The sequence below is a fragment of the Henckelia pumila genome, chromosome 2 (assembly GCF_033568475.1).
Source record: "Henckelia pumila isolate YLH828 chromosome 2, ASM3356847v2, whole genome shotgun sequence".
Taxonomy (NCBI): domain Eukaryota; kingdom Viridiplantae; phylum Streptophyta; class Magnoliopsida; order Lamiales; family Gesneriaceae; genus Henckelia; species Henckelia pumila.
This window is the reverse complement of record NC_133121.1, coordinates 34615063-34632950: the sequence shown is the minus strand read 5'-3', so window position 1 is coordinate 34632950 and position 17888 is coordinate 34615063. Positions and strand designations below refer to the sequence as shown.

Here is a 17888-nt window from a genome sequence, read left to right as displayed (position 1 = left end):
ATCCAACCGTCCGATCATCGATTTTTTTTACACCAATAGCTTCGTCTTGATGTTGGCTACAAAGTGATTGATCGGATCTTTGATCGGAGCTCCGGTGAACGTCCAAAAAAATCAAAAACATGGACTGCTACAGTACCCACGAAAATTCTGTGCAGAACTCATCTGTTATTTCTCATTTTCCCGGCGATCCAACCGTTGGATTTTTGATTTCTTTATACCAATAGATTCATATTGATCTTGGCTACAATCTGACTGTTCGGATCTTTGATCGGGTCTTTGGTGAATGGCCGGAAAAATAAAAGAACGACGGCTGCTATAGTAAAGTCGAGAAAATGGGAAAAATTAGGGAAAAAATCTTGATCCGTGTTTTCTCAGTGTGAGTTTTTCTATTTATAATAACCCGATATTTTTGGATCTCGGACTAATTTATTTGATACACAATTGGTAAAATTAATCCTCAATCTGATATTTTTCTGGTACACAAATCCAAAATCTATTAACATCATTATATGAAATTATTGACTTTGACCAGTCAATTGAACTCATAATTTTTCAAATTAAAATAAAAGTCCAACTTAGACTCTGACAAGTCAACTCGGTCAAATATTCTCCAAATCAATTTATCCGGCATAAATAATTATTTTTATTTCAATATCTCAATAATTATTTCAAAATGCCAAAAATATCAGATATTCAAAAAGAGTCAAATTCATTGATTAACTGACACGTGTATTTTGTAAATACACTCTATAATCTCATTAGCAATAAGAATTATTTTATCAACTCCATAATTATTTTAATTGTTAATTGATTCAGTAAATAATTTTTGAGGAGTTACAATTATCCCCCTCTAAGAATTAATTTCGTCCTCGAAATCATATGCAATCTGAGCACATCAGATAAATATCTGAAAGAATCTGTACTCAATATCATTGCAATAAAGAGATTCGAATTATCTATCTCAATTCTTGTTATAGCTTCCAAGTGATTTCTTCGACTCTTCTTTAAGTCATTATACTGAAACAACTAGAATTGACTTGTTCTAGAACTACTTCTCTTTCGGTACGTAATCTGTATCGGTCATCGGTTATCGTTCAATCAAAGTAGTTCAAAGTCTCATTCAATTCGGTCTCATCTCGCCAAAGTATAAAGGAATGAATCTTGTTCCATTATTAAAGTCTGAATCAAGACTTACAACTCTGACACATCTGTCTCGCACTGTTCTGATTCTATAACTGATGTATTTCATAATCATCATTCTCGAAATGAGAAAAAAATTCGCAGTACTCATCGTATATCGCTTCGAAAAGAGGCATCTCTAAACTCTTCTGGTATTTGTTCAAATCAGAAAAAATCAACCAAATCATGAATCTAGCCAACTAGTGCAAACTCTAGCACTACGGCTCGTGGAATATCCTCCCAAAACCATGAACATTCTGCTCTAGTTTTCTGTCGGTCTGAAAATAATATATTATACTCTGATAAGGGGATGAAAAAGAGTTTCTTGAATATCTAACTCTGACCTAAATTCAGTTATCAGATTTTATCTGTCTGTCAGTTGATAATGGATCAACCAAGGATATTTAGAAATCCTTTAACGAGCCAACAATTCAATCTTCAATCGATCAATTTTAATCTAGGCTCAATACACAGTTTAGAATTCAGAGAAAAATTATGTCAATCAGATAGTTCCTAATATCCCAAACTCATATACTGAGTTAATCTTAATCAAATCGGTATTCCTCTAATGTCTTCAAGTAAAAATTCGATCAATAAATATTTCGAAAAATTCCAAAATTCAATATCGGAAAGTCCTTTCTTCGCTATCGTTTCGCAATATCACATATTCATATTACGAGTCACAATCTGTTCTCGCAATCATGGAGCAATCACAATTCAAAATTCGACAATTCTCCTCAAATTCTTCCCAATATCAATCAAATAATCGATCAGCAAGGCAAGTTTAAAACCCAAAATTTCTCATTCGATCATAAATCACAACAAGGTCGGATTAATCTCATCCATTGGAAACACAATACTCAGGAAATCATATGTCTGCATTGGAACTTATTCGGTACCAGACACACTAATTCAAGTCTCTTCTTCTTCTAATTTGCTCTTTCTGATCTCAAGTGCTAGTAATTCACGCAAGTAAATTCGAATAACAAAACGAGATTCAAACATCTCTACTAACACTGAGACTTCCATCTTATTTCTGAATTCAAAATTTTGCTCTTAGTTCAACAATGTAAAATTTTACCGCAAAATTCCATAATTTCCCAAAATCATCATCACAAAATCCAAGATTCATAAGACAATTCCATTATCACTGTTTCATCGAGTGAATCCTAAAAATTCTTCAGAATCATCTGAAATATTCTTAAACCTTAATTCGATTCCACTGCAAATTTGTTTCAAAAATTCACCCAAAATACAAAAAAAATCGAACTATCTTTGGACTTAATCTTTATCTGGATTGGTCAAACTCTAAATTCAGATAGTGCTATCAATCTCTATCAGTTACAAGACAATCAAAATCATATATACTGAAGATATGCATCAAATAATCAATAACTCTCAAAGTCAGAATCAAATTAATATCAAATAAAATCGCTCAAATCATGATTATCAATTGTGGAAATTCTGGACAACCAACTCTGCTAAGTGAAAACAACTCACTTGCATTTTTCAACTAAAGGAGAGTGAATCAAATCAGGGCTCCATGAACAAGAATGCGAGCCAATCTATCAATAATAATCAGATCACGTGATCACACGTCAATGGGTACGACATCATGCCCAATATCAATACAAACCAAAATCATGGTTGTCAACGTGGCCTCACTCACGAGAAATCCGCACGCAGTCATCGATTAGGACTCAGTCCTAAGGCATATTCGAATGTCGCAATCAAATAAATCTAGATCACTTAGGAATCAAATAATCGAAACTCTCCCGAATCAATATAAATGTCCAGAAAGAAAAATTCAAGTTCTCAAGAATTACGAATTTATAAAATTCAAACTCAGAATTTCAATCGATGCCGAATGACAATAATTATCGAAGTCAATGTCATGCGAATCAAGGATGCATAACTAAAATAGGATTCAAGAATATTCAGATTAATCGAAGGAAGGCTCAACTGTAACTGAATTCGGTGTCATCTCAAATACACTAATTTCATCCTCTTATTCCATAGGAAAAAAATTTCTCCTCAACATTTCTCAAATTCATATCTTTCCAAAGTATCAATCACAATAACTACTCAAACCAATTCAATACTAAAAATTCATACAAGTTTTCTTAAGTCTCAATAAAAACATCATTATTCCAAAGAACAATATTTGATACATCAATAAAGTGTCGTTATCGTCAATTGGGACCTAATCAAATTCTCAAAATATTCTATTAATCTTACTTATCCCAAAAGTTTAGCATAAGAGTGTTGACATTCTGAAAATAACTAACATATTTCAAAAGTATCACATACTTAGATCAATTTCCGATAATTCAATCTATCATCAAAATCTAATCATCTTAGATCCAATTAATCAGATACAATCTGTTCATTCATTATCAATCTCATTATGCTATAATTTTAAACATCAACTCAAAAGACATAATCAAAAAATGTCCTAACTGAGTACTGGTCGCGCTTATCGTGTACGCCCAAATTACCCAACTCAATCAGATAATCACTAAAAATGTAGTAGTGTGAGTAGGGATCGTTCCCACGAGGAAGGGTAAATTTAAAAGTGTTCTAAATAAATAAATTAAGGGGGGTTTTCAAGTTTGGATTAACTACTAAGAAATTTAAGCAACTAAAATTCACTAGCATGCAAAATTAAATAAAGATTGAAGAAATTCAATAGGAGACGAGACTTGGTTTCGGTCAACTACACCCTTGATTTTATTTGTTCGATCATCGATTATCTAAAAATCTTTAATCACGTTGAATATTCATCATTGGAAATTAAATTTCTGTTTTACCTTAATCTTAGTTAACTAGACACAAGCGTTCTAAGATAACCCTTATCAATGAATCAACCCAATACAAGCGATTAGATTTAAACTCACGATAGCATGCAAACTAGTAAAATTGATAAATCTAGACAACTCATACACAAGCGGATGAATTTAGCCTAGTCAATTATTATCCCTACAATTCCTAATCTCACAAGCGGACGATTATTAATTGTAGTTGCTTCGCAAATCAGATAATTCGAACAATTACGGATTCAAACTCCAATTTAGCATTGGATTATATATAAGAATTATCAGGTGATCAATCTAATAATCAAACATACAATCATGAAATAAATCAGAATAATACTTGATACTCAACAATAATCAAACTCTGTAAAACAAAAATCTCACGAGTAAATTAATCAAGGGCTTCGTCTTCCTTAACCAAGTATTAAAAACTAGCCAACACAATTCATAATAAAATTCATAAAAATTCAAAGAAAAGAAGAAAACTTAGGAATTAATCTTCAAGAACCAACCGTAGCCTCCAATCCTCCCAAAAAACGTCTGATCCCAGTTTATAAAAACAGAATAAAAGTTTAATAAAGGCTAGGAATTAAATTAACAAAGTTGCCAAAAATAAAATTTTTTCCGAAACACGGCTCTCGCTCGATCTGCAACATTCTGCGGATCGAGCGAGAGAAATATGCAGATGCTACTGTCTTGCGGAAAATGGGTCTCGCTCGATTGGTAAACTCCTGCGGATCGAGCGAGACCAACTTCATCATCCTACTGTCTTCATAATGTGTGCGCTCGCTCGATCCGCATACTTCTGCAGATCGAGCGAGAGATGCTTCCCAGAAAATTCCCGGCCCTTTTCTTTTGCTTCAAACTTCCGTTCCTCCGGGGTTCCTTCTTAGTCCGCAAAATAAGCGACCTAACCATAAAAACAAGAATCCCATCATGCAAACACTGAAAATGCAAAATGAACAAAATGCTAAAATAAAACATATAAATGAATGCTAAACGACACTAAAATGATACTAACAAATGCAACAAAAACACAACTATCAAATACCCCCACACTTGAACCTTGCTCGCCCTCGAGCAAGTTATGCAAAACAAAATGAAACAGAACAAAAACACAAGCAAGGATGAATCATGCAAAGCATAGCCTCAGAGAAAACCGCTCAACTAAAAATAAGTTCGTAGCAACTCTCAATTATCAATGATACACCTTCAGTCGAATGCGAATGTGTGTGTGTGCCATGTTACCCCAGTTACATGCAACTTCAAAAGACAAAGTTTCAAGACTGTTCGCCGACCTATTAACAATTCAGTGTAAGCTACACTATCAAGAACTCTCCTCCTAGCAATCCTTCAACACAACACAACATTCTTGAGAATAATTACGCAGCTCCAGATTTTTGCACCCGGTATTGCAATAGACCCAATAATTACCCGCAACTTAGCTACAACAAAGACAGGACTAGAATTTCAATCCCCTCGTCTATAGCCCGGATGGAGCATCAACCCCATTTTATCCGCATACTTAGCCTTGATCTTGCACTTTTAGGATTTAAATCCTGTCAAGGCCCGGATGGAGTTGTACATTTATTATATAAATTTTTTTTTTCTAGGTGCGCCCAAGATCGTCGGTGTCACATCAAAAAAAAAATCATCAAGGTTCAAGAAACTATCAAGTTTCACAAACACCTATTGTCGTGCAATGGCCCAACAGACATCCACGATATCTAATACCTCGCTACACTTCACTGGTTAAACATGCGTGCTTAAGATTATTCAACAAACAACCTACGGTTTCTCAAATCCAATCAAGAGTTAAATTTTTTGAAAAAATCCATTTTTTTCAACTAACTCGTCATAGGCTAAAAAGACTAGAAATCATCCTTAACTCATGTAATTGAACAATACAAACGAACATAACAACAATACGATTCATAACAACAAAACAGAGTGTAACAACGAAACAATACATGCAACCCCCCCCCCCCCCACACTTAAACAATACATTGTCCTCAATGCAAAAACAAAAGAACACAACCAAATAACTAAACTGAATGAAATGCAAAAACACAAAACGGGACTCCCCTGGTCTATTGGTCTGCGGCATCTTCCTCTTCAGCCTCCCGAGGAAGGACAGGGGCAGCGTATGGAAATGGGAAGGGTGATGGGTACGGCATAGCGGCTGGCACGACATTTGGATCAAGACCATGATGGATCGTCAGATTACGCAACAAAGCATCCAAACCCTGCGCATTATGCGCCGCTACCGTATTGTAGGCATTCTGATGTTGGGCAAAAGCTGTAAACTCGAGGATGGCATCAGCTTGAGATCATCGAGCAGGGGTTGGTGGTCTTAGCGGAGCTTGCGGTGGCTGGAAGTGGTCGTCCCTCATAAAGTGCGTAGCACGGTGTGCCCTCTTTGCTTCGATAAAAGCGAAGTCGAGTGGTTGCTGAGGTGACAACCACTCTTCATCATTCATAACTGCAACACCGGCGTTCAAGCATAGACAAGAGATGATCGTGGAGAAGTAGAGACCCAGTGTGATATTATGGATGGACCGGTGGATATCACTATGCAGAATCCGTCCCACGTTAATGGGTGCGCCGACTTCCAGTGCATAAAGAATGGTGGCGCGTTCTAGACTGACTTCGCTAGAATGCAAGATCGGCATCAGACACCGAATCACAAAGCCATACCATGTAGCAGGTATCACATGCAAGAACCGCTCATTGAAGCTCAGTATAGAAGCGGGGCCGACCCATGTAGCACCGGGGAACGCCAGCTGGTCAAGTAATTCGGTCAAAAGCGGACCTTTTTGCAGGCTTTGGTAGAGCGAGTCGTCTACCTCCGATATTTATAATAAGGCATTGAGCTCAAGGGGGAGAAAAGAGATCAATTTCCCCCGTACAAATGCATTGCTATCAGTGCGCTCAGCTGCATTGGCATAGAATTCCCGTACAAGCGGCACCACAGCTGGTGCAGGGTCCTCACAGAATTTCGTCCACCCACGGTCATGAATAGGATGGACAATCTTGGGGTAGGCCAAATTTGCCTCAAGCCACGTTCAGGGATGGGTGAACGACTCACCTTGGCTTCGAAGTATCTATTACGAGCGGCCTCACTAACAAAGTGGCCCACAAACTCTTGATAAACACGATCAGCGGCTCGCTCAGCGGCCCGAGAAGAAGATTCACCCTTTTGTCGTGTGGGTTTAGGACCCATGAAGAGTAGTAAGATGAGAGTAGTAATGGTAGGGCAATTTGTCGAACACCTTGTGGGCGAAAGAATAATCCGGCACTCCTTGAAGAATATAAGATCAACAATGATGAACTAGTGTAGGAGATGCCAATGGAGAAGTGCAACCCGACGAAAAACAACCCACGACGAGAAAATAATTCGAATGGGGCCCGGCGACTGAGCAAAGTTCCGACGATAGAGATGTCGGAGAAGGTAACCGGAGAAGATTGTTCCGATGATATAGAGCGGTGCTTCCGAGAGATCCCTGTGAGAGAAATTGAATCAAGAAGTAAATTCACTACAAGAAAAACGGCCAAAGACAACGCTTTTTCCGCGTTGTTAATGTCCCCAAAAAAGCGTTGTCGTAGCCTGTGTTGTAAAAGACCACGCTCAAAGACAACGCGGAAAAAGCGTTGTGGTTTTTGGAAAAGACAACGCTTAAAACAGCGTTGTGGTATTTGGATACGACAACGCTTTTCTATTAAAAGCGTTGTGGTATTTTGAATTTACAACGCTTTAGTGCAGTGAGAAAGCGTTGTCGTAGCTTCAATCCACAACGCTTTATATGCGTTGTGATTTCTATAAACAACAACGCTTTTGAAGTGTTGTCTTTTATACAAGCTACAACGCTTTTAAGCGTTGTGGTATACTAGAAAATACAACGCTTAAAAGCGTTGTAGATTGTATAAAAGACAACGCTTCAAAAGCGTTTTTGTTTGTAGAAATCACAATGCATATAAAGCGTTGTGGATTGAAGCTACGACAACGCTTCCTCCGTGTAAAAAAAGCGTTGTGCTTAGCAGAGGTTGCTTAAAAAATCATTGTGCTTTGTTGTTAATGTGTGCCAAAATAACCAATAAAAAACGTTGTCGTTAAGAACGTTGTTATCGATTTTTTTCAAATTTAAATTTATATATAAATAACACTATTAAAATACATGAAATTGCAAATCTGTGGCAAAATATTCTCATAAAAAAGTATAGAGTCATTGTGCTGCAATATATTGAAATTCCAAGGTATCAACAACCATTTAACGCTAGTTATCCCCACAAAGATGGTGATGCAATATTGAAAGAAAATTGTTCCTAACAATGCAATTTTTTTGAATGCGACCACAGTTAGCGACGATCTTCGCCACCAGTAAGAACTAGACGATCTCCGCCACCAGTAAGAACCAGATTTCTGAAATACAACATTAGATAACACATGTTAAATATAACACATCATATCAAACCATATAAATCTAACCATAAATCATATGATACAGCTCATCCAAAAGGGTAAACATGCAGCCTCAAATTCGCAAAGCTACCACGAAATCATTCTTTAATATCATTGTTCTTTTAATCATCAATGGCCACGTCAAGCAGAGCACACATTTTTTAATTTCATTAAGTCATGCAGCAAATGCTTTCTCAATTTCAAAGCCCTTGAAATCGAGAAAGCTTCAAAATTTGATAGCTTAAGAATCCAACATATAGATCTAAAATCCATAAGGGTATATTAAATAGATCTCAGGGCATTGAACAAAAATGGTATTAGTCAACCCAAAAACGTGCCATCTGCACATTGCTATCATATCAAAAACTTCCACCATTCAGATTTCGTAGCATAATGATGCATGATTTAAAATATTCATGAAAGTGCATCTTGCATCTAGGCAGTGCAAGTATCCTAGCATGGATATCACCAACATTCAACAAATTAACATCCCACAGGAAAAATCAAGGCATTCTTAATATTATTATTTTTTTGTTTAATAAGAATTCTTTTTTTTTTTTGAGGATTTATAAGAATTCTTAAGATTATGGTAATGGGAGCTGAGCTCTTGAATCATCAACATCAAACAAAAGCATAGACATTAAATACAATGTCAATAATTCTCGAGCAACTCATATATATCATATATCATATGTATATCATGCATGCGCAGCAACTCATGATCATTAATTCTCTATTTTTCAGAGCTAGCCACTCCACATGCACATATATACTCGAGCATGATCGAACAAGGATACATATATAAACATATAAATTCAAGCAATAGAACAAGTTACAATGTGACCCAGGTACAGTACTTTCATGCTAAGATGCAAAAAATTGCCCTTCATTATAAATGACAGAAAAAGATTTTAGTGGAAAATTATTATATTAGCATCAATGCTAATCACAAAATTTTCAAACAAGAGCAATTAATGTTTATACAAGTGTCTTGAAATCAGCCCAAAACTATGAAACATAGGATGATGATGAATGTGCTTGTGGATGACCCAAACTCAAAAAGCAAAGAGTAGAGATCAATTCAAAAATTTGAAAACTATTAAATGTAACAGCCAAAACTAGAAGCAAAATAACCTGCATACAAATATATAAAAATACATGTGCATACCTATTCATAAACGTGTTCTTGTATACATTCTGTCAACTCTGAAAGCACCTCTTTAATTTCTTCTAACGAGTACTCACCTTTTGAGAACTGTCACATATATTATGTTAATAAAAAATCATATAACAATAACTTTGCAAATTTAAAATAATTTAGTTGTAATTATTTGAGTTAAGAAATATTACTAATGATCGTAGTGAAACGTCCTAGATATTCTCAACTTCTTGAATAATTTGTCTCATATATCTCATCACATAAAGATCACATTGTTTTGCATCTGGCTGCCAAGGACCCTATGGTAGTAGAGAAAATTTTTGGTGACAAATTTAGATATTTAAACATAATATATTAAACATAAATTATGCATACCTGTACTACTACCCACATAGCATTCTTTCTACCCTTCCTTCCTTTGTTTGAGTTAAACAATCGCAAGACCCTTCAATATACTTGATATATGAGTTTTTGTATGAGTGAATTAAATATTTGTTAAAAATAAATAAATATGAACTCACATTTCTACTACATATTTCCAATCATCATCACGAATGCGGTGACTTAAGGAATCCAACACATAAATAACATCCTTGTATGGTTGAATAACAGTGAGAATCCAATGATAGCTACGCAAAAAAAACATAATTAGTGCGTCTAATTCAATAAATAATCGAAATAAAGCAACCAAATTGATATTTAAATTTTTACTTACCCGATATTACATGGCACCAAAATTAGTTGATTAACCGATGCACCACTCAACCAAATAAGAGATCATTCTTTGAGTTCTTCATCGCAGACCTTTCACCATGCCATATCCAAGTATGATACGTCAAATCTATACCATTAGAATACAAGTGTGCCCTTATAGTCTCTACTTTTTTCTTCTTCAGATTACCACATTTTGTACATGGACAAGATATTGCTTCCCGATCCTCGGCATTTTTTATTTCAAATTCCAAGAAAGACTCTACTCCATGCTCATATTCACTTGATAACCGAGACTTTGACATCCATTCTTTGTCCATTCTTTTAGTAAGTAACACTATAGAGAATAAAATATATAATGTTAATAAGTATATTTTCAAGCTGATGATAACCAAGACTTTGACATCCATTCTTTGTCAATTTTAGGGGACGCAAAGCACATCATTGGCAATTTCAGGGAACTTCTTAAAGAGCTTTAGTATTTTCTGATTCTGATTTTTATACATATCATTGGCAATTTCAGGGAACGCAAAACAAATAATCCATCTTCTGTTTCACCAATTGAGCAGAATATTCATTTAAATAGAAAACAAATAATTACATAGGTTAGCCAAACATTAACTAGAATAGCCATCAGCTGGAGTTGGTAGTAATTTGGTGAGAAAAATGAGGTATAACTCAAAGATCATCACCAAAAAAAAAACAAAAAGGCTGTTATGCCAATTTAAAACAGTTGCCTTGCATGTTCAGGCATAATATATTCTACTGTTTTTATCATGTCAGCATGAACCAGAAAATAAATAAGCATCCACATTTAAACTACAAAATAAAGAATTAAAAAATAATTTTAATAGTCAGCTTAATGGTCAGCAACAAGATAAAGCAGTTCATAGGCAACTTAATGCATGTAAATTTAAATAAAAGTTTAATATAATCATAGAGTTGGCTACATAATCGCCAAATATTGGAAGAAATATAATGTCTAAACAGAAGGGTACCTTCTTGAATTTCATATTTTAAATCAACAGAAAGATCTCTTAAACACAAAAGTTAATGAAAAAGTTAATGTCAACCCATGCAAACAAAAAAAAATTATATGTTCAAAAGCAATGGGAATTAGAAACAGGACAATGGGAAATTAAGCGTGCTTCCTCAAAAGCAAAACAAGCATACCTGCTGGCCTCTATCAATGGAAGATGATCATTGTGTGGTTTTTCTATCACATTTTGTACCTGGAAATCCATAAATCATTGCATCATTATCATCTGTTGTACAAGTTTTCCTAGACCATCTTTCTAGGCACATAAACTCATGAAAGGGTGAAGAATCTGAGACATATGAAGGCATCTTAGAGCAGTAGATTGATATTTTTCATAGTGGGAACATATATTTTAAACAAAAATGTATATGAAACTTTAGCTACAGCAAACCTTGTGGTTTTGATAATTCCAATGACAATCAATCCTCAATTCTTACCAAAGAAAATGCAGATTCAGTAACTCTTGACTTTCTGGGGGTTGCTTTTTCAAATTCTGCGGCAATATGACAGTGAGCAGCTCTTTTTTTTTTAGCACGAAGAGCTCCTCTGATTACGGCAATATTAGTACATGAAGCTCCTGATGTATAAATATGATTTTTCTGCAGAAAAAGAATATGGTTTTGAGACAAGAATTCATACAGAAAATCATGGATATAAATGAGTGGACATCATAAAGAAAAAGAATCAACAGTTAAAGTGATAAGTCAGATTGAAAAATTCCAAAAAGAAGTCACATTTATGTTTACTCATTCCTTCTCAGCCATTTGGAAAACTCAGTTTAAGAGAATTCACTTTGAATGGTCCAGGTTCATAAAAAGATAAATTCATCACAAATAAGTAAATAATTTACTGGATATTCAAGCTACTACCATGGAACAAAATCAAGTCTCACATGATTCTAATAAAAGATTGAATAAATGCAATGATTGAAGGACATGGACCCATTTAAGGGGATCTCCATTTTTCCATAGAACTCGCAATTCTAAAGTTTACTGACTACCTTGAATTAATAAATTCAATGCTATACTAAGTGGAGCACTCGGTCTCAACAAAGCTAGTGGAAGCCCCTTTGGCTCTACAATTTTGGGAAGCCAAGTGTTAACAACAGTTTTTCATTAATTTTTTTTCTTTACGAAAATTGATTCTATAATCATATGGATTCAAGAAAACCAACAGAATATACCAATACAAAATCATAATCTCAGTTTCTATATTAATAAATTTTTGATGTAATCACAGCCATGTTTCCCTGGATTAAAGTAGTGTCTGGGATTACTTCTAGGAACTGCTTTCTGTTTTTCCATTATAGAATTTTGAAATTCTGTGAAGGAAAATTTCAAAAATGCTTCCTAGAAACAATCTCAAACACAATCTTATAATGTCAAATAGAGGTCAATGCAACTTAAAGTAATTGTATTATTTCTCTGAAGAACAAAAATTTATGTAGTTTATTTGCTGTAATCACTGCCCTGTCTTTCCAAATATTATACAGGTTGGTTATCATGAATGATTGGAATATCAAAGCTTTCTCGAAAAATTGCTAAAGTTTTGGTAAATACATAAACTTTGACGAGAAAATATAAAAAAAAAAAAAATTGGCAGCAACCACATCACACTATCACAGCAAGAAAAGGCAGATGAAAACGTGGACTTGGGATTATATTTATAGTGAATAAATTCATACATGTAGTGATTGTAAGAATAAACTTCCATTGACAACCAATGGGGGATTTAGTTTGTCAAGATAACAAAATCTATCTATCTACTTAAGAGGGACAGATGCTCATACAATTTCCAAAACGTCCAAAACAAAGTGTGAAGCAACAATCTTTCATCCGAGGTTGGCCAAGAAACTCGAGTAATCAATTGCAACAAGCATTCACTAAATAATGAAACAATCGAGAGAATTTATCTAAAAAAGATCAAGGAAATAAATTATTTTCCCTGCAACCCACAAACACCTACTCTACAACAACAAAGGAAATCAAAAAGGCGAAACAGGATTGTTCATAAACAGTGAGACACAAAATTTTATAAATCAACGAATCATTGACTTTTAGGACACAAACGGAGATTAAATGACGAGTGAGAAATGAGATGAGAGATCTACACCTCGGATCGGAGACAAAGAAACAAAATCTTGAAAATCAAATAAAAAACCATTTTTAAGTATATTTAACATGAATAACCAGAAACCATTCTTAATCCCTAACCCATAATCGAAAGCACAGTTTGAAATCAACAGACCGACAAAATTATTCCAGCAGAACAAGACTAATAAACACTGAATTGTAATTGTTTGAAAACAGTAGAGAAACATTAAGAAGAAAAGAGTTCTTGAACCAATTAGCATCGAGAAAAAGAACGACTATTTCCAATATATATATATATAAAAAAAGGTTGTAAAAAATAATCACTATCAAAAGAGAGACAAGCCTCGCTCTTATTCTGAAATCAAATTCATCAACCACCCAATGTCAGAAAGAATCATAACTACCAGCCAGAGCATTGGTGTACCATAACTATCGAGAAGATATCAATTTCTAATCAAAGGTTTCAACCTATGCACAAAATAGTAAAAGAATCTCAATTGAATACCTAAAATTGCCAAACTCACGGTGAAATAGAAGCAACAATAACACAAAAAACGAGTTTAGGTTTAGAGTGAAAGTGAAGCAAGAACACCGAGAACAGAGTGAAAATGAAACCAAAAGGAAAAAAAACTAACCCAAACGAAGCTCACAAGAGTCGACCAGATAGATATAAGCGACAAAGAGGAGGCCGAAAACATTCTAAAGCGATGAACGAGAGAAGCTTCGGCGGTGGATTTTGAGAGGAAAGCTACGGCAGACGGCAAAGCAAATTTAAATGTGCTAAAATCCGACCACCAACAGCTGTTCTAGCTCGAATCCAACATCAAAATGACTCAAAATCACGAAATAGATGCACCAAGAACAAAGCCCAACCACCTGGAAATGATTCACAACAGCCGCACTACTCCAAGCTAACCCTAACAACTCACGACATATGGGAAATCCGTGAAGCAGCAATTTGAGCGTAGAGCATATGGGAAATTTGTGAAGCAAAAATTTATCTATGAAGCTACAGCAAGAATCGAAAGAGAATAGCCATACGTTATATTTTAAAGATGAAATCAGTACGGAGCTACAGGAGAAAAATTACTGAAAGAGAGAAGAAGGAGAGAAAGGGATCGGATGGAGCTGCCGGAGCTGCCGGATCGGCGGTGTTGGGGAGTGTCGATGTTGGGGAGCGTCGGCGTTGAAAGAAGGAGAGAAAGGGATCGTATAGAATGAAGTAATCGAGAAGGGGGAGAAGTCTGATTTGGGGATTTGGGAATATTATTTTTTTATGTTTTATTTTAAATAAAAATAATATATTTTCTACAACACTTTTTAAAAAGTGTTGTGCTACATGGAGAAAAAAACGCTCAAAGACAACACTTTTAAAAGCGATGTCTTTGACCCCAAAAAAACGCTGAATAACAACGCTTTTTAAAAAAAGCGTTGTCTTTGATTAATAAAAAACATATAACCACAACGTTTTTCACTAAAAGCGTTGTCTTTTAAGTGTTGTGTTTGTGCATTTTTCTTGTAGTGATTAGAGAAAATATGGAGGCATGAATTAAGGGTTGTAGGGATGAAGAACGAGAGAGAAGGGAAGGAAATAAGAAAAGATAGAAAAGAAAGAAAGAAATCTGCGATATTTAAAGCAAAAAGATCTCTCGCTCGATCCGCAAGATCTTGCGGATCGAGCGAGACAAAATTTCCAAACATACTGTCCCGACTTAAAGTGTGCTCGCTCGATCCGCAAGATCTTGCGGATCGAGCGAGACAAAAATGCATAACCTACTGTCCCGAGCAAAAACACGCTCGCTCGATCCGTAAACTCCTGCGGATCGAGCGAGACACAAAAAATAAAATTTTTGGATTTTTCAAAATTTCGAAAACAACAAAACAAGAAGCAACAAAAACATAAAATTAAGACTAAATAAAGCATAAGAAATAAAAAAAAAACGAGCAGAAGTAAAAAGGCAAGAAACACTGGGTTGCCTCCCAGTCAGCGCTAAATTTGCAGTTAGTCTATAGCTCGACTGCATGCCGTGATTTCAATCAATTTGTGGCGGATCATCAAGTTGAAGATCATGCGCATCCTCTTCTTCATTTTCTTTGGCCCCTTCAAAATAATGTTTCAAATGTTGGCCATTCACCTTGAATGTTTTTGCCGTCTCTAAGCTTTTTATTTCCACTGCACCATGAGAAGAGACATCAGTGATAACAAACGGGCCAATCCATCTAGAACGCAACTTACCTGGGAATAATCGAAGTCATGAGTGATACAGCAAAACTTTTTGACCGACTTCAAACACCCGTCTAGATATCATCTTATCATGGAAGGCCTTTGTCTTTTCCTTATAAATCTTTGAGCTCGCATATGCATCATTGCGTATCTCTTCTCGTTCTTGCAACTGCAGCTTCCTGTGCGCTCCACTCTCATCCATCCACATGTTGAAATTTTTAATAGCCCAGTAGGCTCGATGCTCCAATTCGACAGGCAGATGGCATGGTTTCCCAAAAATCAACCGATATGGGGACATCCCAATCGGTGTCTTGAATGCGGTTATGAATGCCCATAGTGCATCATCCAAATGCAAACTCCAGTCTTTCCTAGTAGGATTCACTGTCTTCTCCAAAACGGATTTGATTTCTCGATTTGAGACCTCCGCTTGGCCATTCGATTGCGGGTGATACGTAGTGGAGAGTTTGTGCGTCACATGATATCTCATCAATAAACTAGCCACAGTCCGGTTGCAGAAGTGCGTTCCTCTATCACTAATGAGGGCTCTTGGGATTCCAAATCGAGAGAAAATATTATGCTGAATGAACTCTGCAACTACTTTGGAATCGTCAGTACGGGTGGCCTTGGCTTCCACCCATTTCGAGACATAATCCACAGCAAGTAATATATAGTTAAAACCATATGAGCTAGGAAAAGGCCCCATGAAGTCGATGCCCCATGCATCAAAGATTTCACATATTAAAATGGGTTGCTGAGGCATCTCCTTACGCTGGGATATATTACCTGTCTTTTGGCATTGAGCGCAGGACATACAAAACATGTAAGCTTCTCGAAATATGGATGGCTAGAAAAATCCACATTCTAATACCTTCCTAGCTGTTCTCTGTGCTCCAAAATGGCCACCACAAGCATATGAGTGACAAAATGTGAGAATTGGGATTACCTCGCTAGCAGATACACATCGTCGTATGACTTGATCAGTGCAGTGCTTCCACAAGTATGGATCATCCCACACATAATATTTAGCGTCACTTCGGACCTTATCTTTTTGTGCCTTAGAGAATTCAGACGGAAATCCATTAGTAACTAAATAATTCACAATATTTGCGTACCATGGTAATTCCGTGCTGGTTGAAAATAGCTACTCATCGGGAAATTCTTCTCGCAACTTCAGCTCTTCGTCAACATGAACTAGCCGACTCAAGTGGTCAGCCACTTGATTTTCAGTCCCCCTCATGTCCTTAATCTCCACATCAAATTCGCTCAGCAGTAGTATTCATCTTATCAGTCTTGGTTTTGCCTCCTTCTTCGCCATCAGAAAACGAAGAGCTGCATGATCAGAATAGACAATAACTTTAGCACCAAGTAAATACGAACGAAATTTTTCTAAAGCAAACACTACTGCTAAAATCTCCTTTTCAGTAGTGGAGTAGTTTCATTGGGCATCGTTCAGAATGCGCGAAGCTTAGTAGATAGCGTGCGATGCCTTCCCAACTTTTTGTCCCAATACCGCTCCTACGGCATAATCACTGGCGTCACACATGATTTCAAATGGCTTGGTCCAGTCCGGTGGTTGGATGATTGGTGCTGAAGTCAATGAGTCCTTGAGTTTATCAAAAGCAGTTTTGCATGGCTCATTGAATTCAAATGACATATCCTTCTGCAGCAGTTTGCACATAGGGGATGCAATCTTGCCAAAATCTTGAAGATACCTCCTGTAAAAACCTGCATGGCCAAGAAAAGAGCGCACCTCCCGCACACTTACGGGGTAAGGTAGAGACTGAATAATATCAATTTTTGCTTTATCTACCTCTATCCCCTTAGATGAGACAACATGACCCAATACTATACCTTTTCCAACCATAAAATGACATTTTTCAGAATTAAGAACCAGGTTGGTCTCGACACACCTCTTAAGAACTAGAGCAAGATTAGGCAGACAGTCTTCAAACGAGTTACCATAGACAGTAAAATCATCCATAAAGACTTCTAATATATGCTCTACAAAGTCAGAAAATATACTAACCATACACCGTTGGAAAGTAGCCGATGCATTGCATAGACCAAAGGGCATGCGTCGATATGCGAAAGTTCCGAATGAGCATGTGAATGTCGTTTTCTCCTGATCTTTCGGTGCAATCGCAATCTGAAAATAACCAGAATAACCATCAAGAAAACAATAGTAAGGATGACATGCTAACCTCTCAATGA

The 17888-nt window shown here is 36.1% G+C and overlaps 1 protein-coding gene and 2 long non-coding RNA genes across 3 annotated transcripts; all 3 read right to left on the bottom strand.

The window, feature by feature from the left end:
* Positions 1-8280: 8280 nt before the first annotated feature.
* On the bottom strand, positions 8281-9854 carry LOC140879485 (uncharacterized). The gene is made up of 3 exons (XR_012149439.1): positions 9802-9854; positions 9620-9706; positions 8281-8412 (listed from the first exon to the last, which is right to left on the bottom strand). It is a non-coding gene; the product is annotated as an uncharacterized lncRNA (long non-coding RNA).
* Positions 9855-10324: 470 nt separating this feature from the next.
* LOC140880384 (uncharacterized) lies at positions 10325-11875 on the bottom strand. Its single transcript, XR_012149641.1, has 3 exons — positions 11798-11875; positions 11495-11553; positions 10325-10451 (listed from the first exon to the last, which is right to left on the bottom strand). It is a non-coding gene; the product is annotated as an uncharacterized lncRNA (long non-coding RNA).
* A 3611-nt stretch (positions 11876-15486) lies between these two features.
* LOC140877485 (uncharacterized) lies at positions 15487-15885 on the bottom strand. The gene is made up of 2 exons (XM_073281020.1): positions 15735-15885; positions 15487-15689 (listed from the first exon to the last, which is right to left on the bottom strand). Exons 1-2 carry the CDS (start codon positions 15883-15885, stop codon positions 15487-15489), a joined length of 354 nt encoding a protein of 117 aa, XP_073137121.1.
* Positions 15886-17888: the final 2003 nt, after the last annotated feature.

Bases quoted from the DNA above. Each gene is read 5' to 3' on its own strand.
- LOC140877485 (XM_073281020.1), bottom strand. From the start codon at position 15,885: ATGTGGATGGATGAGAGTGGAGCGCACAGGAAGCTGCAGTTGCAAGAA. The intron at 15,690-15,734 runs GTCAAAAAGTTT...GATTATTCCCAG, and splicing joins TAGACGGGTGTTTGAAGTCG to GTAAGTTGCGTTCTAGATGG.